At 41.8% G+C, this 25,574-nt stretch overlaps 2 protein-coding genes and 2 long non-coding RNA genes across 5 annotated transcripts; 2 read left to right on the forward strand and 2 right to left on the reverse strand.

Moving 5' to 3' along the window:
- Positions 1 to 3,783: 3,783 nt before the first annotated feature.
- On the forward strand, positions 3,784 to 5,583 carry LOC310793170. Of its 2 annotated transcripts, none has more exons than XR_014553510.1 (3): positions 3,784 to 3,962; positions 4,787 to 4,915; positions 5,086 to 5,583. It is a non-coding gene; the product is annotated as an uncharacterized lncRNA (long non-coding RNA). The 2 variants fall into 2 exon arrangements; XR_014553511.1 differs by having other exon boundaries at positions 4,787 to 4,911.
- A 28-nt stretch (positions 5,584 to 5,611) lies between these two features.
- Positions 5,612 to 11,750, reverse strand: LOC310793171 (uncharacterized protein). Its single transcript, XM_083654928.1, has 6 exons — positions 11,406 to 11,750; positions 9,632 to 9,765; positions 8,904 to 9,051; positions 7,888 to 8,136; positions 6,018 to 6,282; positions 5,612 to 5,828 (listed from the first exon to the last, which is right to left on the reverse strand). Exons 1-6 carry the CDS (start codon positions 11,747 to 11,749, stop codon positions 5,628 to 5,630), a joined length of 1,341 nt encoding a protein of 446 aa, XP_083511054.1. The 5' UTR covers position 11,750; the 3' UTR covers positions 5,612 to 5,627.
- A 610-nt stretch (positions 11,751 to 12,360) lies between these two features.
- On the forward strand, positions 12,361 to 23,489 carry LOC310792437 (uncharacterized protein; the record flags this gene model as incomplete). The annotated part of the gene is made up of 12 exons (XM_083654129.1): positions 12,361 to 12,520; positions 13,705 to 13,809; positions 14,339 to 14,473; positions 15,108 to 15,343; positions 15,550 to 15,659; positions 16,055 to 16,179; positions 17,194 to 17,292; positions 17,869 to 18,023; positions 18,367 to 18,495; positions 18,615 to 18,755; positions 21,570 to 21,684; positions 22,557 to 23,489. The coding sequence occupies 12 exons, from the start codon at positions 12,361 to 12,363 to the stop codon at positions 22,772 to 22,774; spliced, it is 1,728 nt and encodes a 575-aa protein (XP_083510255.1). The 3' UTR covers positions 22,775 to 23,489.
- Positions 23,490 to 24,256: 767 nt separating this feature from the next.
- Positions 24,257 to 25,318, reverse strand: LOC310793135. The gene is made up of 3 exons (XR_014553508.1): positions 25,183 to 25,318; positions 24,568 to 24,692; positions 24,257 to 24,395 (listed from the first exon to the last, which is right to left on the reverse strand). It is a non-coding gene; the product is annotated as an uncharacterized lncRNA (long non-coding RNA).
- Positions 25,319 to 25,574: the final 256 nt, after the last annotated feature.

Below are 25,574 nucleotides of genomic sequence, written 5' to 3' on the forward strand. Positions count from 1 at the left end.
TTGAAAGCAACAAAGTGGATGACGTACTTGTACATTCTGGCTGACTTGACGCCCGTGCAGACGAGCAGCAGCGCCTTTGATGTTTGCCTCATTTGCGCGTGGCTCGTTAAAGGAGAATTTTGTTTTTTTTTCAACCTGGACCCTATTTTCCACACTGTATGTGTCTAAGGGACTCATCGTGACATATTTTTTTCAAATTGGTTGAGTACTCACCAAGATAGCGTTGTTTACAGCTCGAGCAATGTGCTCAAACAACTACACAGTGTAACTACACAGGGCAATCCTGCACCGCATCGTCAATACACGTTCGCTAATAAAACTGCTTGTTTTGCCGTCTGCGGGAAGGCTCAAACTGTCAATAGTGTTTGGCAACATGGAAACAACTCTCCGGACAGAGAGAGAGAGAGAGAGAGAGAGAGAGAGAGAGAGAGAGAGAGAGAGAGAGAGGAGAGAGAGAGAGAGAGAGAGAGAGAGAGAGAGAGAGAGAGAGAGAGAGAGAGAGAGAGAGAGAGAGAGAGAGAGAGAGAGAGAGAGAGAGAGAGAGAGAGAGAGAGAGAGAGAGAGAGAGAGAGAGAGACACTGTGTCTACTCTCGTCAACAGCACTGTGCTGTGCTCCTTTCTCTCTCTCCCCTCACCTCTTCATACGCACATTTTCTCTGTCCCACAGTAAACCCCGGAGAATAATACTCATGTATAGAGTCGTAACCCTAACCCTTTCTGATGAGGTGGATTTGTTTCTAAATGTCGGTGACTATATGTCATGACCAGGGTACGAAATTAACCTTTTTAAACGAGGGCTATTTTTAACCCGGTGAAATATATTTTGGGGGCATTTTGGCTAATTTCCAGGGCAATTTTATCAAATGTTGGGAAATACCTGAGTTGCACCTATGTAGCATGACAGACCAATCAATGAGTCTTATCCAAGCATATTTTATTTCTAAAAGTTCATAAACAATCACCGTTAAAGATCTCAACAACACTGTTGATTGTCCGGCATGTTATTAATGTACTTTGCAAAAACATGAGTGAACTAGCTGGCCAGCTAGCTTGTGCTGCCTGTCACTGAGGTAAATAACGCTAGTAGGAGGAGGAGGGGGGGGGTTGTGCGATGCCTAGTTAGCCATTTTTGAGTCACGCTTTGCAAATACAGAATAATGTTAAGATACAGAAAGTATGAAGCTCTTTATTTTATGGGGGCATTTAAAAGTCACCCCAGTTCCAAGGGCAATTCTAGATTATTTGGGGGCATATTGCCCCGAGCCCCTGCTAATTTCCTACCCTGGTCATGACACAGTTAAGCCACTTCTTAACATGCAGTGGAATCCGTATTATAACCTGCACCTAGCCGGTTGGCCTACATGTTAAACAACAATAAGCCGGCCTACGCGCACTCCCGCGAGTCCGTATCATATTCATCTCGGTCGCCGGTATAGGATACGCATAATAGGAAAAGCGGTTGCTATTAAACACTGGCAGCTCATAATCCCGATCATGTCTGAGTGGGCGGGTGGTGCACTTCACGTTCACTAGTTTATTAATTAATGAATCGTTCGGGCAATCGCTTATATCAACAAATTAAACGAGCAAACTCACGGTTTCCTCAAGTGCTGCAAACGGCTTTGAATTGTTTGGTAGAGCTAGGGATCCCAACGCGCTTCAGCTATGCAGGCAGGCAGGTCCATCACACCGAGGAGAGGAGACAGCTTACTGCTGCGCTGCTGATCCATGTCAGAAAAAGTGAGACATAGGCCTAGCCTAACTTTTGTGGGGAGAAATACATTGAAAACTAGTCAGATATGACTTCAATGCCACTTGTAAAATAAATCACCCACAGTGATTGATGACGGTCCGACCACTATTTTGACTGGGCGGCTTTATGTAACAAGCGCTCATTTTTGGCATACTTCCACCCCTCGCGGTCGGAATGGACCCTCGAGTTAAAACGGCATATTTTGGAATGGAGTTTGGTTAAAGATTCGCTAAAGCTGTTTTTGATGACTCACACGACAACTATTTGCCTTGTAGGGAATAACGTGCATGCTCCCGCACCCCCCCCCCCCCCCCGCCCACTGGCAGAGAGAATACTGACCTTTTCCAGCTGTTTCTAAACAAAGACCCCTCATGTTTAAAAAGGTAAAACCGGACAATATCCTGCTAGCCGCTAGCCAGACATGATCCAGACTTCATGTTTAAAAGCCACTTTACAGTCTTGTCTTTAGCCCTAATCTCTATTCTAAAACACTCTTGAGTTGTAGCTTGAGCACTGTTGCCAACTTCATGTCTCTGGAATTGCTGACGTGACCCCCTGCTGACATTATTTGTCAAATGTGACTAGCAACAAAGCTAGTGACTTTTTTACAACCATTGTTAAAGAGATACGCAGGGGGGTACGGTGGTGCAGTGGTAAGCGCTGTCGTCTCACAGCTCGAAGGTCCTGGGTTCGATTCCCACCTGGGACGCTGTGAGCGCTGAAGGAATGCGTGCCCGTCCGCATGTCCTCGAGTGCCCACCGCCCGGGTGGGGTCATCAAAAAGGGCCTTTCTGTGTGGAGTTTGCATGTTCTCCCCGTGCCTCCCGGGGGTTTCCTTCATATAGGAACCCCCTTCACCAAAACATGCAATATCCCGTTCGCTAATGTGGTTCCTCCTCTGGTCGTTAAGGGCGCCTGTTCAGAGGGGAACTGGTTGGAATAGCGTGATCCTCCCACGTGCTATGTCCTACCGGTGAAGCTTCCCCTGTCAGGTAAAAAGAAGCGGCTGGCTAACTGCCCATGTCTCGGAGGAAGCATGAGCCAGTTTTGGCTCTCCCCAGATCAGCAGAGGGTGGAGCAGCAACCAGGATAAATAAATTAAATTAGCACTAATGGGGGATAAAAAATGGGATAAAAAATCGGGGGGGGGGGGGGGGGGGGCGGGGAAGAGATACTCAACAATTTTTTCTGCTGAAAATCAATATATATATTGGAAATGAGCTGTGTTCTTGATGAATCCAGGTCAAAGTCCTGATATTTACTTTAAATCTGAGTAATTCCTCTTCTCTTTTCACATACCTATGCAGTTCCATACAAACCAAAAAGGCAAAAAGGCCAGCTGTATATGGAAGCGTATCGGCCCAACAATTATATATGAAATACCACAATGATATATGAAATACCACAATGATATAAATAAATAACTCCATGATATAAATAAAACAGGCAATGAAATAAATCAAAAACACAATGAAATAAATAAAAACCCAATTAAATAAATATATACATTTATTTATTTCATTGTGTTTTTGATTTCATTGTGACTTTTCATTGCCTCTTTTATTTATTTATTGATGACTTTTCATGACCACTTTTATCTATTTCATGATGACTTCTCAAGTACATTGGTCCAAAAATTAAATCATAAATACATAATTAAATAAATAAAAAACACAATGAAATAAATAATAAACGCAATGAAATTTAAAAACAAAATGAAATAAATAAATGTATTTATTTATTTAATTGTGTATTTATTTATTTCATTAGGGTTTTTATTTATTTAATTGTGTGTTTATTTATTTCATTAGGGTTTTTATTTATTTAATTGAGCTTTTATTTATTTCATTGCGTTTTTTATTTATTTCATTGGCGTTTTTATTTATTTCATTGTGTATTTAATTATTGGACCAATACAGCGCCATCTGTCAATCAACCCAAACGGGGCGGGACCATAGGGTCGGACCTATTCGCTGATTGGGTACTCCTCTGCTCTCGGCTGCTCTCGGCTACTTTGGTCTGTCTGCAAGACCCTGACCCACTCCACCATGTTTAAATGCCAGCGAATTACCTGTATCACAAGTTTTTAGTGGCTGATAAAAGTTTTATCGTCGATTAATGAAGTGAATGTAGACTTGAATGAGATAAGAGATGCAATGTTGGAGGGATCGTCAGCGGGAGTCAGCTGACATCAACGAACACTAACAGGTAACGTTAAGTTGCAGTTTTTAACGTTACTGAGACATCCAGCTACAGCCAGCATTACCGGTAAACTAGCCTTGTTTAACCAGATTGTAAACGGCATTAACCAAGCTATAACGAGACAACACAAACAAGGATCTAGTCAGGAGAGAAGAATATAAGTGTCATAAAGCGATCTTGGTCTGCAGGACATGGGTGCTAGTAAGCTAGTAAGTGAACGTTACTAGCTAGTTACACCTGAAGGCTAGTCTCCCTAACTGGCTGATAACTGGCTAACTGGATAACTGGCTAACGTTAGGCCATGATAAGTAACGTTAATGAGCGTTGAACAAGTCCTATGATAAACTAGAGAGAAGGGGTTACAATCTGTGGTTACAGCTATTTAGCTGTCAGTGTCCAGTAGATCCCTCTCTTACACAGACAGATCGACATAGTCTACCAAAACCTAACACGTTATCTTGACAAAAACTTTATTGTAAGCCCCTGTTGCACACATTTCCCTCCATAGCTCCCTTGAAAAAGACATAGCCTATTCATCTCAACAAGACTGGTTAAATAAGGTTTATTAAAACTAATAATACATGCATTGTCATAACGTTGAAGGCAGAATATGCAGCATAGTCTTAAAAACACAATAACAAAGTAGGCTATGTTGCTCATAGAAACGATAATTCTCAATAATCACATAGCCACTAGAAGTGTGTGGCAGCTTATTTAGCTACAAAGACCCTGCCTGGCTCTGCCTGTATTTTCAATTGTGTTGGTTGTCTTGATTCATGTAACTTTTCAGTTCAAAATGACTGACACATTTCTCTCCCTCTTGTTTACAGCTTAATGACACAATGATGGAGTCAGCATTTCATCAATTGTGACCACAGCCATGGAGGATGTTGCTGTCAGACCTCAATCACACAGCCAGGGAGAAGATGGACTGGACCTAGGCTGCACAGATACTGTAGGTCAGCTGTCACTTCCCTAACCTCTTAATCCTCCCATCACCTCTCATCTATGGCCACTTTGTCTACTCTAGAATAATTTCACAATAACCAGTTACCATTATATCCTGATATGATTATGTCAGTACTGTGTTTAACTGGGATTGTGGGTACATGTGTTCATTTTCCTTCAGGTGTGGACTTCACCAAGCAGAAATGGCCCAGCAGTCCCCAGTATCTGCATGACTTGTCTTCATCGCCATGGTCTCAGCCCTGCTGCATGCAACAACTGACATGGAGCAGCTCAAACAATGGCACAGTAGCAATGTGTGCAAGATATGTTTTTTTGCAGGGGGGGGGTGACTTTCCCTCTCATCCACATACCAAGTCCCCTTTGTTACACATTGTCCCATTTTGACATTGGAACCCTTTGTAAATGAAGGAATGACATTGAAAACAATGTGCTGAAATGTTACTATGGCACACTCACACACTGATTAACCCAAACATAAAAAATGGCACATGGTATTTTGTCCTCCCGTCTTCTCCTCTCTGCCAACATAAAGCACACATGTACATCCAGTGCATTTCTAGGACTTCCCCTGTAGTTGTCATTCATATCTTGCACTCAAGCAGGTTAAATTAAACTGAACATTTACATCAAAATGACTGCTGAACTTATATTTAAGCAATAAAAGGATTAAGAATTATTTTGGTTTCAAGTGTTTATTACATTTTACGAAAACATGTTTTCCAGCTCCTCTACTGTTGAACTGTAAACAGTAAGTGCTTCGCTCAGGGGAACATCTCGGCTGGGCAGTCTTGCAAGCTCCTCTGGGGTCAGGTCATGGGGTAACTGGATTTCAGGGATTTGGACTCCATCATCCCTGTCCACCAGCTCTGGACCATCAATGGTTGCACCATAAAGTGCATCAACCTAACAAAATGTCAGAATTAATTATTGCATATTACCCTACAACTGAATGCATGTAGTTGCTTCCTGTTAACAAACACACTGGAGCCATGTAGCCACCATGACACACTTTAGCATCATCAGCCTGTTTACATCCAAAATAATGTAGGCAACCACTACATCTGGGGCTAGCTTTAGTTTGATCCTACTTACTGCCTGGGGATCTCCAGCAGAATCTCCATTCCGTAGCCACAGCTGGTAGGGTGACTGGTTATTTGCAGTTCTCAGACTGTGGAAGTTCCAGGCTTCTTGGAACCTGCCAAGGTGACTCTGAAGCAAAGGCAGGAACACCCAGTGTAGAGCATACAGATGGATTTCATTGTCTGGCACCAACATCCCCGATGCTTCCATCGCATGGAAGAGTGAGTGGAACAGGTCCAAGACTTGTATGTATACATCTCGCCAGAGACGCTCGATTCTACAAAAAAGAAGAAAAGAAAAATAACTTCTAAGAATGAATAAAAATAAATCAATGTTTATTTGTCACTACTCATACACGTAAAAGCAGCTAAATGCAATGTGGGGTATGTGGGGACTAAAGACACACCTTTTCAGGCTCCATCTGGGCCCTTCTTGATCTACGGTAACTTCTTTCTCTTTCTTAAAAAAATAAACTAAACTAAACTTGTACCACTGTTCCTTCAGAGGTTGTAGGTGTCATAGACTGTGTTGCATAGTTGATTGCTCTATTGCTGACAAAAATGTGTTAATGTAAGTCGCTTTGGATAAAAGCATCTGCCAAATGATGTAATGTAATGTTCTCAAAAAATACTGTACAACAACATCAGCGTAACACAATAAAGGGAGAGAGGAAAGAAATATATATAAATGTGCAAATAGGGCATAACCATTATGTGCGGAAACCTTGGGTATCAGTCAGTATATAAATGGGAGCTAGGGCTCTATCCGTTTCTCTGTCTCTCCCACTGTGATGTCATAAATCCCAGTATTCTTGTCAGGTTGGTCATTCATGTAAATTAGACTGAGATGCTACTTCTTAAATGCAAACCAATAGCTTCTTTCTGGCTGGTAATTTATGTAACTTATGTAAGAACAGTAGCCTCTTTTGTGTTGGTCTCTATTTTATTTTGTGTTGTATTATTTTTGCTTATTTGATTGTCTTGTTTGTAAATGTATGTTTAATGTTCTATGTGGACCCCAGGAAGAGTAGCTTAATGCTTTGCATAGGCTAATGGGGATCAGAATAAATCAAATCAAACCAGTGATGTCATAAATCCCACTGTGACATCATCAGTGATGTCATAAATCTGACATCATCAGTGATGCTGGTCTCATTGGCCACACAGCCGCCGCGCAGCAGCCGAGCTACGAATGCGAGCTGAAGGATGGGCGAGGCCGCGCAGCCGGTGAGCCTAGGAATCGAGTATACTATAGCAGCAATAGCAGGTTACCTTGTATTTTATACTATAGCAGCAGTAGTAACATTGATAGAACATTAAAGACAAATATGCAAAAATAAGGCATGACCATGGTGCAACATCAACAAACATTAAAGAGAAAAAGTTAAAAAAAATAAGGCATGTCCATGTGTAACCATACCTTTGATCATTACACATGGACATTAACATTACAAGTATAACATTACAGAAATGACTATACGAGGAATCAGCGTGACGTCACAACAACAAATCACCGCAAAACACTCGGAACCGCAGCAGTTAACTAGTATGAGTTGTGCCAAACAAACTGTTGCAGTTTTAAAAATCTACACCGCACAGCTGGGGCTAGACTAGAGTGAGCACTCAAGGCTCACTCCATAGGGTCCCATTGAAGTTTACAAACGGAAACGCAGTTTGTTTACCAAAATGCTGCTCGGCTGATGCCTCGTATAGTTCCACAGTGCCAACCCACTTTAAATTTTTTAAATACCTGCATGTATCAAGTTCTTGAACACTGTAAAAACTTAATGTTATGGTATAAATATTTCACCATGTTTTTATGTGTAATGTGTAGGCCTATACTGGGTTGATGTGTATACAATTAAGTGAATCATTTAATTTACCTCTGGTTGTGCACACTCCTCCCAGTTATATGGGAATTGCGGTTTACTCCCTGGGTTTGGACCATGAAGTGGGCCACCTCAATGTTTTCACCTCCCTTATCAGATCTCACACGAGATGGCAAACCATATTGCCTGACAGCACCAAGGAAAGCATGAAGTACTGTCTCAGCACGGTTGTTGGTGGCAGGCGTCAGGAACACCACAAGGCGGCTGAAACCATCAATCCCACCGTGGATGACGAATCGCCAGCTTATTTTGAGGCAAAAAAAAGGTTAGCATGAGTAAACTGACCAAAGATTCAGGTTAAAATTTTAATCAGAATCAACTTTATTGTCACATCCATTGTGTCACATCACAGGTTTACATGTTTAAAGAAGTGGGTGAAAATCTTTTTTTCTTGCAAGCGCCACCATTTTGTAGTTTTTGTGAAAAGGAAAGAGGAGGGTAGAGATAGACAGGTCAGCTAATCAAGAGATATATACATAGCATAGTAGCAGGTATGTACTGTACATGAGGTTAGCAAAAGCAAAAATAGCTTCCTATGCAAAAATGTACATAAGGTGCAGTTCACTGGAACAGTAACAGTTATTCTGCAGTAAAAAGTCCACATAAGCTAACAGGACCACAAAGTCCGCAACATCAGTGGGAGCTGGGGCTCTGTGTCTCTGTCCCACTGATGACATCATCAGTGATGTCATAAATTCACAGTGATGATGTCATAAATTGTGACATCAGTTTATCAGTGATGACATCAGTGATGTCAGAGGCATTGTGACATCATCAGTGATGCACATATACACACACTCGTGCGCGCACACACACACACACACAGACACAAGAGACAGACATGCACACACACACACACATCATCAGTGATGATGTAATCAGTCTGAGGCTCACAAGAGAGACTGAGGGAGAGGGAGGGAGAGAGAGGGAGCGGGAGAGAGACAGAGGGAGACATTGTGCGCACACCTACAGGGCAGGCAAGGCCACACAAGGGTTTAGGGGTTACCTACCGGATTAATTTGTGATTTCCGTCTATATGCCACATGAAATTTGGTGCTGCAACATTATATTGCCGGCGATATAGTGTCCGGTTGGCCAGAGCTCGAAATTCTGTGCCCTCTGGGTCCACTCTTTGGAGTGATTTGCGCACTCTTGCAACTTGACATGGTAAAGGGAAAGAGATGTAATTGAATTGTATGACAGGATATGCGATAGGCTATGAATGGATAATAATAATAACACTTGTGATTAATCTATTAATTATTTAGATTAAATAATTATCTTGAAATGGTGGAATATTTAATGGGATACAATCATAGAGACACTGCGTAACGCGTCATCATTCAGAAACCACGCCCAAGACGGGGGAAAACACAAACTCCTGTCCAATCCTGGCGTTCTCCTATGTCACGTGCATGGTTGCGTGTTGCATCAAAAGATCGTATATACGGAAGATGAACACTCCAACTTACTTCTTGACAGCTAGATCCACATTTTTCTTCTCACCAATTCTCAATGGCTTCCTTGTTTTGCTCAGGAGTACAAAAAAACTTTAACTGTCGATTTTTTACATTTGTTTTCTGCGCAGCCCACCACACAACAGCTTTTAGCTATGTTTAATTCAAGGAAAATTACGCTGGTGTGTGGAAATGAACGGCGCTCTTCCCCCGTGATGGGCGTGGCCTATTACATGCAGTGTCTCTATATGGGAGGACTGATGCTTTAACAAGTAACCTACTTTGCATGAGATGACCTCTTGTGCGAAGATACGCTCTCATCATGCGGTATCCACACTGTGGGTGCGCTCTGTGGATCTCCAGCACCAGAGTATCCAGCTGCGCATCTGTGACATTTGAATACATGGCTGACACACTAACAGAGGAGAAAACAAGGTCCATATTAAAGGGGTATTTCACGTTAAAACACTTCTGGGGTCAATTTAACAACATACTTGGGCTTTTGTGTGCACCCCTGGCAGGTTTTAAGTTGCTTGATTCAATATTTAGATATGTGATATTTATTTCATCAGACACGCCCCCCTCCTATAAACCCATTGAACTTTAAACTCCATTTTAACCATGAAGAAGGAAATCTCTTGCGCTTCAGCTCCCCAAAAGAGGGAGGTTGGTGCTTCTCAGAACAGGAGGATATCACAACAAAGGAAGAATCTGGAGCACACAGGTCACTAGTGAGAAGGTTTCTTTAATAGGCTAAGTGCACCAACATTTCGACGCAACGCGTCTTCATCCTGGCGACGCGTTGCGTCGAAATGTTGGTGCACTTAGCCTATTAAAGAAACCTTCTCACCAGTGACCCGTGTGCTCCAGATTCTTCCATGTTAACCATGTTAGATTCATTGAAAACACACATCACTGGTTCTGGTGACCAACTTAAAACTGTCTGGGGGTGCCGCTAAGTGACGACAGGCCGCAATGCCACAAGCAGAACTAGCTGAGCGAGGCGCCGTGCAGCGTGTCGGTGGACCGGCTGGAGCTAACCTCTCCCAGCCCCCACACCTAAACCTATAACCTCTCCCACCCCCCACGCTTAAACCTAACCTCCCCGGGACCCTAACCTCTCCCACCCCCACGCCTAAACCACCCCAGACATTAACCCTAAACCTAACCTCTCCCACCCCACACATAACCCTAAACCGAACGTGGGACGCTTGACGAGTTGAGTGATAAATGTGTTGGGCTGTGGGCATTGTGGGCCGTCGGCACTGCGGGTGGTCGGCATAGCGAGCGGATCCGTCTGGGGTGGCACACAAAAGCACGAGTAGACGTTAAGATGACCCCAGACATAACAAGTGAGCTAAATCATTGTTGCAATAGGGTTTTGCTGAAATAGGCTATGTAACTTGCTGACAACAGAGGTTTCTATCAGAGGTATAAGAATGCCCAAATACCATCGCACCACAAAGTATAAATCGGGCTTCATGTACGAGACTACGAGGCCATTTACACCTGGCGTTAACATGTGGTTTCTGCCATCAGATTGCAATCAGATTGTATTTTATCACTTCAGCCTGATTCCATTTACACATGGCGTTAACATGCATTTTCTGCAATCTGATTGCAATCAGATTGCAGAAATGGTTGTCCTCTCAATCCGCATAAAGTTGCTGTATCCAGATTGAGAGGGCACATTGCATTTACACTTGTGTTCAATGTGTACACACACAATGCATCCCTGACCACCTCCGGAGGTGGTTTGGCCGATCAGATTGCAATCCTTCTTCAATGCGTTTTGGGGGTGTTTACACCTGGCATGTCCAGTGATAAAACACAATATGATTGCAATCTGATGACAGAAAACGCATGTTAACGCCAGGTGTAAATGGCCTCTACACCTTGCCCCGTTGCGACTTTTCCTGTTAGCTATTAGCATAGCTAGCAGAAAGAGTCCCAACAGGGCAAGAGACTACCTAGAAACAGCTCAGGACTAGGCTACATCACTTCAACACTAGACAAGGCAAAGCACACATTACAGAGTGGTAGAAGAATTCTTACCTTAGACCATTTTGCTGCATTTTATTGAGAATGGTATTTTTGCAGACTCCATACAGGGCCGCGATTTCTCGAATTTTGAAACCATGACAAAGGTACCACTCTATAGCCTCGGCGGGTATCTCAATGGTAGGTCTTCCTACTCGCCTTGCCACTGGGAGAGCCTGTAACACCTGTGTCAATTTAATTAGAACACCTGAGGTGTCGAGACCTGTGAAGGCAGAAAGTTCTTCCACCCTCTCTGAGATGGTTTTCACCCTATCACAAACATCAGTTGCTGATGCTTGATGATTCTCTAAATCGTCTGCTAAATTATTGAGAGCTGAAACGAGTTCTGCTAACGCCATGCTGTCCCGAACGTAAAGGCGGAAGTTACGTCTTCTTCTATTGTTTTATGGCGGCAAACAGCTTTTTGTGCATTACCGCCACCTACTGGAGTTGAAAGTTACGTCGATGCTGTGTGATCTGTTTCAAAGAATTTGGATTGATAGAGTTGACATACGGTACTTTTTTTTACAACAGCGCGGCCGCCATTTTGGACCGTTACACCGTGGGCAAGCAGCACAGAACCACGACACAACCTACAGCTAATCACTTTTTGGCACAACATCAGGAAAGAGAATATGGTTAGACGTTATTTTGCTAGATATTTGTCCTGCGGGACGATTTACTGGCCTCATTACGGCAGTCACCTACGGTCCAAAATGGCGGATATTACTGGCCACTGCTGTTGCAATGGAGTAGTCTATAGTTTTTCGGTTCTTATTAATCCAAGTTCTTTGTCTGTTTCCATTCGCCGGCATGAAAGCTTGTCGTGATTGGTTCGCCGTGATGCAGTAAGATTGCATCTGATTGGCCAGATATGATCGAGGCGGCAGAGGGAATTCGCAGTAACCTCATGTCACGGCAGTATTGTGGACAGAGGTAGAGAATTGAACGAGAACACACACTACACAAGATGGCTGAGAGCGGTAAATCAATGGCAGAGCTCCTCAGAGAGGCAGCACAACTTTTAGAAGCCATGCCTGCGACTCCTCAACCCGACAGACAGCCCGTCATTGCTGGTGAAGCTCAAGCTGATGCTTCTCCACGCTTATCAATGATGAATCCAACTCAAGGTAAGTGTACTAGCTAGAGCTAATGGCGGCCAGTCTGTTTTGCTAGCTAGCTAACATTAAATAGCCTAGCCTAGTCGGACACGACAAGTAGCTAGCTATAATCAGGCCTAGGCTAGCTAACATTAGTGGGCTGGATAGCTAACTAACGCTACAGTGTTGCTAACTTAGCACATTTGTCGATTTCCAAAATGCGCCTAGCGCCAAATCTGGGTCCATTTTCTGACCAGGGTGTATGTAAATGTGTTGAATTGAACGGATTTTGCCTTTAGGCGCCAATAGCGCCTTAGCTTGGAAAAGAGTTGGCAACACTGGCGACCTAGCCCCATAACATGACGCTGCTACTGTACTCTGATAATATTCTCGTACAGCAGTCATTGTCACACAGCGTTCGAATCCTCAATAGGTGGAAAATGCTGTTAAAAAAGCTCTCCTACCCCTACCCGACCTCCGATTGAAGATCTGAAGATATGATAGTCCGCCTAGTGAAGCTAGTAATTTAGCCGGCGCTGTTAAAATGATACTGCTTGCGTGAAACAACTGTTTAGAAGCAGTCTTTGCACAGCCTGTGCCGTATTGAGGACAGGAGAAGCTTCCTAGTGCCCACAGGAACCGTGGGAATTTGAGTATTTCATGACATGTTTTGCTTCCCAGGTGAGCTGGATTTGCGTTGATCACTGACAGCCGTCTCCATGTGACTGCATGTGTTTGCTCGCTGCGTGCAAGCGGTGCACCATGATGGTGAGATCAAACACACCCTGCGGTAAATTCAGCGCAGGCTGTACAAAGACTGCTTCTAAACGGTTGTTTCACGCAAGCAGTATCATTTTAACAGCGCCGGATAAATTACTGGCTTCACTAGGCGGACTATCATATCTTCGGATCTGCAATCGGAGGTCGGATACAGGTAGGAGAGCTTTTTTTACAGCGTTTTCCACCTATTGAGGATTTGAACGCTGTGTGACTATGACTGCTGTACGAGAATATTATCGGAGTACAGTAGCAGAGTACAATAGCAGCGTCACGTTATGGGGCTACTGGCGACCTAGCTATATAATGTAAACGGACTGGCTTGCAAGCAGGCGCACGTCACTTAAATCCAGCCAAAGGTGACAGCATAGCCAATGAAAACAATCAAATGTGTAATTTCTAATGCTTTACTTATTTTGCTTTTTTTTATGCTGAAGCAGAGGTGGCGAGACTGTTTGCCCCATACAGGCGTGGGCGTGGAGCAACGCCACGGCGTCCAACTCCAGTTACTCAACGGTCTGCAACAACACGTCTGACCCAAGGTTATTAGAGTTTTTATTTTTTATTTCATTTTGACTTTTTGTCTTGAATTTAAGTTTTGTAAAGGGCTTTTCCCCTGTATGAGTCCTCATGTGTATTTTTAAATGACTCATTTGACTCCAGCCTTTGCCACGTACTGTACAAGTAAAGGGCTTTTCCCTGTATGAGTTCTCATGTGTTTTTAGATGAGCCAATTTAGTACAGCCTTTGCCACAAACTGTACAAGATCTGCTATTTTCACTATTTTTGGTCAAGGTTTTTGACAACAGGGCTTAAAACTGACAGCTAAAAATATTGGAAGATACGATTTCATATCGACCCAAAATATTAAGCTTATGTATGAAATCTTGACAAAGACTAAAACGAACAACATTTTCTATGATATTAGTTTGTTTTAGTTAGTTTTGTACAGCGTCATTTTTGTTTTTATTTCAGTTAACTAAAATGTTTTTTCAATTCTACTTTTCGTTATTTCTTTAGATTTAGTTAACTGTATTAATAAACCTGGTCTGTCCTCCCTCCAACCACCAGCTGTGAAGAGACCAGCCAGATATACCCATCCCTTCCTGTGCCTGAGTGATCACTTGTGTGACACTGTCCCACCAAAATTTGAGAAGTTAGACCTGACAGCTGCTGGACTTGGTGAGAAGAGGATATGTTTTGAAGGTAAGATTGTACTTGGTATACTAGACTAAAACAATGGTTCTCAACCCTCCAACCCCCCCCTCCCCCCTTTTTTTTGTGGCTCTGGGCCACTAGCATATTTCAAACAATACTCAAGGACCACCCCACCACACAACAATATAGTATATAAGAAGGCATACCACAGTCACTTCTATTTTATTAGAAATGTTATATTAATATTTAGTTATGCTTGGTTGTGTGCTGGTGTCACACACCAACAATAGCAGATCTACAAGCTCACAATGCGGTGCGCATGGATATCAGCTATTTTTTGGCGCGACACAGCGCACAACTAAGTATATCAAGCCCTTAACACAAATTATTTAATTTCAAGCTTTTTCCCACACTACGACTGTTGGTTAAACAGTTTTCTTAAATTTAATGAACTTGTGAAATATCGCTTAATTATTTTTTATACATTTAACACAGGTCAAAAATAAAATAAACTTGTAAAACATTTTCTCATGGACCACCTGTAATTATGCCACAGACCATTGGTTTAGAAACAGTGCTCTAAAAGGTGTTTCTTGTTTGTCCGTTAAAACAAACATTGAATTGTTAAGTTTAACATATTGTGAGTTTGGTCTGTGTTTTTGTTTGTTGGTTTGTTTTTAAGGAGCTGCTAATGATCCGGAGTACTTCAGGATGGAAGTAGAAGCTGCCTTTCCGCCACTGAGAGACAAAGGGGGGTTTGAATTGCTTCGAATTGGCGGCACTACACGCAGTCGAGATCTGTGTTTAATCCCGTGCCCAGAAGAGGGATACACAGTGCAACATCTGCGAAATCCACAGACGGGTATTGGACAGGCAACGATATACATACGTCCATTGCAGAGGAGTATTGAATTGGAAGTAAGTGTCAATGAGGGCGTCTGCTAAATGCTTTAATTGTAATTAATAATATAGGGTTTTATTGATATGTTACCAAATATTTGACATTTCTTTGTAATTGAGCTTGATAAATACTTAATCAATGCCATCATGTGCTGTATATCTATAGTATCTGTTGTGCCAATTAAAAGTCTTTATTATGTGAAATGTTTCCCCCCGTAATGTAGACCCCTGCCCATACCTCTTCCCAACAAGCTGGGCCTCTCACGCGATGCCTGGGGTGTGACCAGAATTTCCCTTTTAATCAGATGAAGAGTCACCTGACAAAATGCACAAGGTAGATATTGCCCTTTTCTCTGCTATTTCTAAATTGATTTTTTTTTTGTTACACACTGTCCCAGAATACACTTTTTGTGGCATGGCTCCAGCAGTCTATTAGATGGTCAGCTTGTGTGTCCGCAGCTAAGCTTGCAAACTGCTGGACTGACCAAATTTCTCGTGCACACTGCCAGTACTCCCACGTTTTATACTTTAAATATTTAACTTTGTAATGGAAGTCAATGGGGCTCTAACCTTGCCCAAATTTGGTGTAACTGTGATAACTGACAAAACAGGCTGGCCACATTAAGTTAGAGATCCACTTTTGAGCCATGCCATTCCAAAGTTGGTCCAGAGATGTTTCACGTTAGTTTGGGACATACATTAAATAAATCTGTTGACACACATTTACAGGTCGCCCAGTGTTGCAGCAGACTCTGCCAACGACCACAGTTCATCAGACGAACTAGATGTCATTTTCGTCGTACCCTCAGTGTTCTCAGCCTCAGCTTCTCCAGCCAGGCCAGAAGAACCCTCCAGTGACGTTTCAACTTTGTCAGCCTCAATTACATCTTCAGCCTCAACTTCAACCTCAACTACATCATCAGCCAGGGCAGAGGAACCCTCCAGTATCGCCAATGACCTTAATGTGGTACCCTCAATGTCATCAGCCTCAGTTTCTTCAGCTTCCTCTCCAACCACAGGTATATAGTATAAGTTCGGAAAGACTATTGTTTACAATGTTGAGTTTTAGAAAAATTGTAACGTTTTGTCTTAATTTGCTGTCATCAATCATCATGCATCTTTACTTTAGGGTGGAAGGTTGAACCCGATGTCCCTAAAGCTGCGTGGCTCTATAAGACAGAGTTATGTTCACGCTATGAAAACGAAAAGGGACTACATCTAAGAATGGACTTGAGGGACGATGTTGAGCAGCAAGATCAAGCACTTTTGTCCTTCTACAAGGTTCCTAAGAACAATTGGGCACGCCCTCTGACTTGTAGACTGGAAGGTACAGTATGACTCAAGTGTAAATGTTTCGAGAAATTCTGACTTTTTCTATTAAAGAAAGTTGCCTGAGAGTTTTCTTTTCCCTATAGGAGATCGTGCATTTGGCGAAGGAGTGACCAGGTTCTTCTTCTCGAAGATAATTTCCCTGTTACAGGATGGCATTCACCTGAATCTTGGTGTGTTGACAATGAATAACTGTTTATTTATGAAAATCTGTGTCCCACACATCACTCATATCTAGCATAGGGGCATTAGGGCTGTCAGGATAATTTTATTTTAGCTGACGATTTTCACACAAATAGTTGTGATAATGATTTAATTGTGTTTTTATCTACTTTAAAAAATAGCGGAAATAGCAGATCTGCTAGCTCACAATTGCTAGCCTTGCATTGTGACACGTTGGCTTGTAGATCTGCAATTTTCGTTGGCGATTTGGGGGGGAAAAGCGGACCAAGTAGAGCGCAGACCCCCGTCAACTACTGTAGTATTACTTTACTGTGTATAGAGGGTTTAAGTGGTTAATGCTATTGTATTCTGTGCAGGCAACATTGCTGTTACGAGGCTTTTTGATGGCGAGCCAGATCATTTGGTACCATCAATCTCTGAGACCCTGATTGAGTGTGACATGTTCTTTGTGGCCGGTAGGTTGATGTATTATTGAAAGGTCTATGCTCAAGTTTCAATGGCTACTTTCAACTAAAAGTTAAGATCAGTGTTTTTTTTTGTTATTGTCAACATAGCCTGTGAAGACCAAAAGCTACAATTTATTTCTCCTACTTTACTTAACAAATATAGTCCAACTAGCAAACACCATAATCCAAAAGTCCTATAACTAAAACTCTACAACTGAAAAAAGAAAGGTTAAAACAAGAACAGCTGTACTTTTGCTTTTGTCAGCATAATTCATCATTTCAATAAACAGGCATTGTACCATTTGCTGGACTCCAGTGAGTGTTCAGGGACTAGGATGTTCCGTTACTATTGATGAATCGATAGACTAAAGTTTTGGATACCTCCAGCGGGGGACAAACCGGTGACCTCATTTTCAGACGGGCTCTCTACCCACTAAGCTACGGTAGAAGAAATGCATTGTGTTTTTTTTTGTTGTTGTAGGCTATTGTTTATAATAAAAGAGAACACTGGTCTTATTCTTTAATGGCAAGCAACTTTTGTTACCTTTTTGAATGATTAAAATGGTACATTTTGTTTTCATTTAGCGAGGATGATGGGCCATTCATTCCTGCATGGTGGACCCTGTGTGTCTGGCCTCAGTCCTGCAATTATTCATGTTCTCTTTGGGGGATCAGAAGAGACTGCAACGATACAAATTGAGGACTGCCCTGACCTGGACATCCGCAGCACCATCCAATTGGTATGGCGATTGATGTTTGTGTTCTGCCATTTTGAAAAATGTGTCTTAAAAGTGCAATATAGTTTTTTAGGAGTAAAATTTAAACCTTAGAAAAGTATTCTATGGTGCAGACAATGGTACACACAGCCCAACAAGCCACCACCTGCTGCCACTGACAACACTCCGCTCTCGTTTCCTCTTCCACATCACTTGACATTTTGTGGCTCTAGTGTGAAGCGGCAATTTGAGCAACATTTTACCTACAACTAAAAAAGGTGTTTAAAAATTCTTGCTGGCGACGACAATGAACTAAATGTTATTTTTGTGAATGTTAAATTTTGTTTTACTTTCTATTGTCTGACAGCTGGAGGGCGATGCAGAGTTGACTGAGGAGGAGACCATGCGTGTCAGCCAACTAATACAGGCCGCGGATCTGCCTCCTCTCACCCAACGCACTAGAAGATGGACATATGACCGTCTTCTCCTCTATGCTGTGAGTGCTGATTCACACTAACTCATTTGAAGTGTGAATAAAAGATGCATAATCGTTTTTATTGTATTATGTCATGATTTCATCTCTTTTTGGTTGGTTTACATTTATTTGTGATGTAGGTTATTAGGCGAACTAGCCGTCAAGTAAGACAGCTGAGGAAGGGTTTGAAGGAGACCATGCTGTGGCCACTTCTTACCGAAAGAAGAGAATGTGTTCCGTTGTTCTTCCCAAGGGACTCTGAAGCTGCACCCAGTTCTCAGGTAACAATGGCATTCACACTTAAAATAGGCACTTATTTTTTAGGTTGTAGCAGACTTTGCTGGAGTAAAGATGCTGGTATCATATTGACTACAGAGCTTGAGGGGAGTTAAAGACCCACTCCGCCCAAAAAATATATGTATTTTGTTTGGATAATGTGTTTTTTAAGCTTACTCATGAAAACCCTTGTGGTTTTTTGCACTATACTGTGGATATCTCTAAAGCAGGGATACTCAACTTGCTTTGCCCAGGGGCCACTTTTGCAAAATGACAGGAGACCAGGGGCCGGTCTATAAACAAACATGAATCATATACATTTTTCTGTACATGTAGCTCATTGTAGGTTTTTGGGGTGCCAGCTGGAATTTAGCCTGACAATTTTAAATGTTTAAGATTTTTACACTCTGCCATGAACCCACATGGCATAAATCTGAATCACCAAGCAGAATGCAAAAACAATATCCAGTGTATTGGAGGTACAAAGTTAGAAATTCCATTTCTTCACCTCTTCAATTCAGTTCAGTTACAGTATCAAATCTGTTCAGAGTAAACCCTCTTCCCAAACAAATCAATAAAGGATCTCTCAAAAAGAAAATTAATCAAACAGGTCGACTTTGTGCACACAGGGTAATTAGTTGGGTTACGTTAAGTTAGTTACAGTAAGTACCGGTACATAAGTGCCTGGGTGGCAAGCAGACTGCGATATTTGTCAATTTAGCTGGAGTTAGAAAATGGTCAGGGGGCCACCCTGCACCCTATCGGGGGCTGCATCTGGCCCCTGGGCCTCAAGTTGAGTATCACTGCTCTAAAGTTTACCATTGATATAGAGATTTACAGCCAAAATCTAGTTTTCACACCAGCACTCACAGAAAACTGGTTTGATGCAGGGCACTTGATGTCATGCACCCAATGCTAAATGAGGGCAAAGATGGAGCCAAGTTTGAGGTACTATGAAATTTTGGGCGAGAAAAATACTTTACATGAACATTTATTGAATAGAGATGATTTTTCGGAGGATTTAAACCACACCATGGGACATGTGGAATGGGTCTTTAAGATACTGGTATCATAAACTGGAGACCTTGAGGAATCATGCTAGCTTGCAGAGAGGAGAAACGGTTAGAGGGGAAACGGTTGACACAACATGCTAAGCTGCATCTCAAAATAATCTTCAGGTTTTCAGATCATGTGTAATATTTTTGTGACATCTACTGTTGACCTTGTATCTCCCCCTCATGATCCCCCATCAACCACCAAAAATACACCAACATGGGTCTATGATCATAGAGCAGGGGTTCCCAAACTTTTCCATTCCAAGGCCCCCCAAATAGTATTAGCCTTTGGCTGTGGCCCCCCTATTGCAAGAAGAAGGAAACCCATTGACAATACTATTAAATGTAAAATATCACATCCATATAACCTCAGAATATATTTCCTTACTTTTATTAATGTAATAACGCAATAATTACATTTGTATCAAATCTTTTCTTATTTCTTCATACAGTATTTTTTCATATTCATTGTTTCTGTTTTCCGTTATAAACATTGTTCCAGACTATTACCCACACCAGGGGGAAATGACAATGATTGTGATGACGACTGACAGGCAATTAGACAGATGGGCATGGCAAATGTGATTTTTATGTGGAAGCAGGTGATTTGAATATATTTCTTAATACTACACTAAATTTAATTATACATTTTAATTAACTCATTGAGTGCCAAGGACGTCGATCGACGTCAAAGTAAATAGTGACGTAGAGTGCCAAGGACGTCGATCGACGTCAAATGCATTTTTTGACGGTGGGACGTGGATCAAAGCTTCAGGCATCTCCTGTACAAATATGGGAGCTATTGAAGGTGTATAATCTATTTTACGGACTCATTAGGTGGCGACAGTGCTCTCCAGATTAGAGACAGGTCCGGAAAACAGCAGGAAAAAGCCGTGATCAAAGAGAAACCGATGCATGCTGCAGCCAGAGCCATATAGATTGCTCTGTCGGGAGCTGACGTTGGCTGCGGACAGCAGTCAATCTGCGCTCACAACTGAGCCCCTTTGTCTCTGTCTGTCTGTCTGTATAGTTTCTCCACACGATTAGCAGCCAGAAAAGCAGCACCCGACGCCAAACCATTCTCAGCAGTCCGGTTTGGCTCTTCCGTGAATCGACAGAACACCGGCGCACAAAAAACGGAGCACTCCGAAAATAGAGTGGGTGCGTGTTAGGCTGTGTGAAGTGTGGGGAGGAGTTTGCAGCTGAGGGGGGGGAGAGGGGGGTGGGGCACGCAGGGCATCACACAACTACACCACGTCACTACATCAGAAAATATTATCTTCAGTCAGTGAATGTGCTTGAAATGCTTCATTTCACAAAAGGCGGAATATCTCAGCTAATAATTTGAAATGCCTGTATTTGCTCAAAACAACCTATCTTCTCCGGCTCATAACTAAAGAACGGAAAATTGTATCAATAAACTTTTTTTTGCTGATGATACAATAGAGCCAGCTCGTTCTTTGTGCGTGTTCGGTGTTTACATATTAATATCACACAATATTCTGTGGGCCTCGAGAAATCACTGAAAACGCTCTGAAAACTCTGGCACTGGGAGCGTCCGTTCTCCAAAAGTGGCTGGCACTCAATGAGTTAAGAAAATATTCTTTATTTATTATTTTATGGTATTAACAAATATAACAATAATTTCCTTCCCCATAAATATGTTTTTTAACCATTTCCATTAATTTGCTGAGGTCCCCCTAGTGCCTCCTGGAGGCCCCCACTTTGGGAACCACTGTCATAGAGGTTTTAAATCTTTTGCAGGCAATCATCGAAAGGATTGTGTGGCCCATCCTGGATGGTGACAACGACGATGATGAGTGTACTCTCGAAGATAAGTGCAGAGTGGCAGCATACCTTCGGCTTTTCATTGAAAATGGTAATCAGTGCAACATTTACTGGAAGCTGTGAATCTGAATGTTACATTATAGTGAAAATGGGTGAAGGCATTTGTAAAGTGGTTAACAAAGTTGTCATCTTCAGGCATTCCTACATTTTTAAAGGGATAGTTGGGATTTTATGACTATTACTCATGGATAATGCTTAAACGCAATGACACTGGTAGGGGTTTGGGTTGTGTAGTTACCTTGTCATGGTGTAACTAGTCTAATTGGCGAGATATCTTGGTCCATTGATTAGATATTGTAAAAAATAGTATCCTCATTGACTTACATTGTACTGTGAAACAGCTGTCAAAGTCACTCTTTTAGCACATAAATGAACGCAAACAAAGCTGACTGCCAATATATAAGATCACAAAACCCAGTATGGCATTTGTTTTGAAAAAAAATGTCAGCTTCCTGCTGATTTTACTATTTGAAGATCTGGATCCACGGATCCAGTCTGGATCTTCTTCCTAATAGAAATAGCTAAATCAACATGAAGTTGTATTTTTTTTTAATACAAACAAATTCTGTACCAGGTTTTGTGATGTTACATATTGGCAGAATCAGCTTTCTTCGTTTGTGCTAAAAAAGTGACTGAGCGTGGAAGCTAAAAACTGAATCTAAGAAAAACCCTCAAGCTATGTAAGTCAAGTATTTTTGGGAATATCAATGGAGCAAGATATCTCACCAACTGGACTGTTACATCATGACATCAGTGCCACAGTAAATAATTATTACACAGGAATCTTGTAATTGACACATGGCAACACACTCACACCACTACCCCCACCCAATACAGAGATGGGTACATGGATCAAAATGTATTGTATTCATTCTTCATATTCCCTTTTTTTCTTCATTATAGCATCCTCGAAACAACTGAAAACACTCCTGAAGTTCTGGACAGGATGGGAACTTGTGCCCAGAGAACTGACTGTGGAAGTGGTACACTCTGCTCTCCCGAGGTCCTCCACCTGCTTCGAAACACTCCGTCTTCCAGCACACTACCAAGACTATGACTTATTTGTGACTGACATTCAGGCCTGCATTGACACTAGTGACAGTGGATTTGGTATTTCCTAGGTCAGTGGTTCCCAAACTGGGGTATGCGTCCCCCTAGGGGTACGTGGAGGTACTGCAGGGGGTACTTAAGAGAAAGGGGACATTTGAAAATATAAGAATAAATCCTGAAAATAAACGAAACATTAAAATAAATCTGCTCAGGAGGAACTAATTGCAACTATTTTAATCAATTTCTTAATTTGTAATGTTATATTCTTAAAAAGGTGGGTTATTCATTGCATCATATGCTATCGTTTTTTTTCTAAGAAAAATGTTGGAGTCGGCTAAAGGGGGTACTTGGATTCGGAAATCAGGGAAAGGGGTTATTGAAGCCAACAAAGTTTGAGAACCACTGCACTAGGCTTATTTTGTAGTTTGTTTTCCAGGCTTTTTGAAACTTGAGCATAGACCTTTAACTAGTCCATCATCAACCTACCGGCCACAAAGAACATGTCACACTCAACCTGTATCTGAGAGGTAGATGGTTCCAAATGATCTGGCTCTCCATCGAAAAGTTTAACATCTTTGTTGCCTGCACATAATACAATAGCATTAACCAACTAAAACAAGGTCAGGTGAACATCTATTAATGAGGTGGCGAGACCTGTTAAGGCAGAAAGTTCTTCCACCCTCTGAAGGCATTTTTACACTATCACAAACATCAGTTGCCGATGCTTGATTATTCTCAACATCGTCTCCTAAGTATTGAGAGCTGAAACAAGTGTTCATGACCTTGTTTGACCTAGGCTAGGGCTTCATGCCCCAGAAGTACTTATTATATTTACTTTAACAGGTTGAGTGTGACATGTTGTTTGTGGCCGGTAGGTTGAAGGTCTATGCTCAAGCTTCAAATGGCCTGGAAAACAAACTACAAAATCATGCCCCAGAACAGTATTTTTATACTACCGTAGTACTTTTATTTATTTTTACTTTAAGCACTTTACAAACAAAAACATTACATTTGAAAATGTCTTGTTGTTTTGTTGTTTGTTGGTTCTGACTTGAAGCACCTGTTAAAACTTTATATTGTTAAAAAAATATATTGTCAAAACTTATTAAATGAGTTTTAAAACTGTTATTAAATGAGTTTACATTTTTTTAACCTAGGTGGTAGGTAACTTCCAAACTCAACTGTACCAGTACAACATCACAAGCTCGAGTGTTCAGCAGTCATTTTGATGTAAATGTTCAGTTTAATTTAACCTGCTTGAGTGCCAGATATGAATGACAACTACAGGGGAAGTCCTAGAAATGCACTGGATGTACATGTGCTTTATGTTGGCAGAGAGGAGAAGACGGGAGGACAAAATACCATGTGCCATTTTTTATGTTTGGGTTAATCAGTGTGTGAGTGTGCCATAGTAACATTTATGCACAGTTCCCATTTCAGCACATTGTTTTCAATGTCATTCCTTCATTTACAAAGGGTTCCAATGTCAAAAGGGGACTTTGTATGTGGATGAGAGGGAAAGTCACCCCCCCCCCCTGCAAAAAACATATCTTGCACACATTGCTACTGTGCCATTGTTTGAGCTGCTCCATGTCAGTTGTTGCATGCAGCAGGGCTGAGACCATGGCGATGAAGACAAGTCATGCAGATACTGGGGACTGCTGGGCCATTTCTGCTTGGTGAAGTCCACACCTGAAGGAAAATGAACACATGTACACACAATCCCAGTTAAACACAGTACTGACATAATCATATCAGGATATAATGGTAACTGGTTATTGTGAAATTATTCTAGAGTAGACAAAGGCCATAGATGAGAGGTGATGGGAGGATTAAGAGGTTAGGGAAGTGACAGCTGACCTACAGTATCTGTGCAGCCTAGGTCCAGTCCATCTTCTCCCTGGCTGTGTGATTGAGGTCTGACAGCAACATCCTCCATGGCTGTGGTCACAATTGATGAAATGCTGACTCCATCATTGTGTCATTAAGCTGTAAACAAGAGGGAGAGAAATGTGTCAGTCATTTTGAACTGAAAAGTTACATGAATCAAGACAACCAACACAATTGAAAATACAGGCAGAGCCAGGCAGGGTCTTTGTAGCTAAATAAGCTGCCACACACTTCTAGTGGCTATGTGATTATTGAGAATTATCGTTTCTATGAGCAACATAGCCTACTTTGTTATTGTGTTTTTAAGACTATGCTGCATATTCTGCCTTCAACGTTATGACAATACAATAACTGTAGCTAGTAATAATGTTCACTTAAAACTGTGATGCCGGTACTAGCACCCATGTCCTGCAGACCAAGATCGCTTTATGACACTTGTATTATGTTCTCTCTTGACAAGATCCTTGTAGATTTGTGTTGTGTTGTCTCATCATAGCTTGGTCAATGCCGTTTACAATCTTTACAAGGCTAACCTTAAGTAGCTGGCTATACTGTCTCAGTAACGTTAAAAACAGCAACTTAACATTACCTGTTGATGTCAGCTGACTCCCGCTGACGATCCTTCCAACATTGCATCCCTAAACTCATTCAAGTCTACTTTTACTTAATTAATAATCGATAAGACTTTATCACCCACTAAAAACTCTTGTGACGATTCACTGGCATTTAAACATGGCGGAGTGGGCCTTGGGCAGACAGATCAGGAGACAGACCAAAGTAACAGAGTCCAAGAGCAGAGGATTACCCAATCAGCGAATAGGTCCCGCCTTATGGTCCCGCCCCGTTCGTGTTGATTGACAGATGGCGATGTATTGGTCCAAAAATTAAATACGCAATTAAATAAATAAAAAACGCCATGAAATAAATAAAAAACACAATGAAATAAATAAAAACGGCAATTAAATAAATAAATCTATTTAT

The sequence above is a fragment of the Poromitra crassiceps genome (assembly GCF_964638095.1).
Source record: "Poromitra crassiceps genome assembly, chromosome: 18".
In the NCBI taxonomy this organism is placed as follows: domain Eukaryota; kingdom Metazoa; phylum Chordata; class Actinopteri; order Beryciformes; family Melamphaidae; genus Poromitra; species Poromitra crassiceps.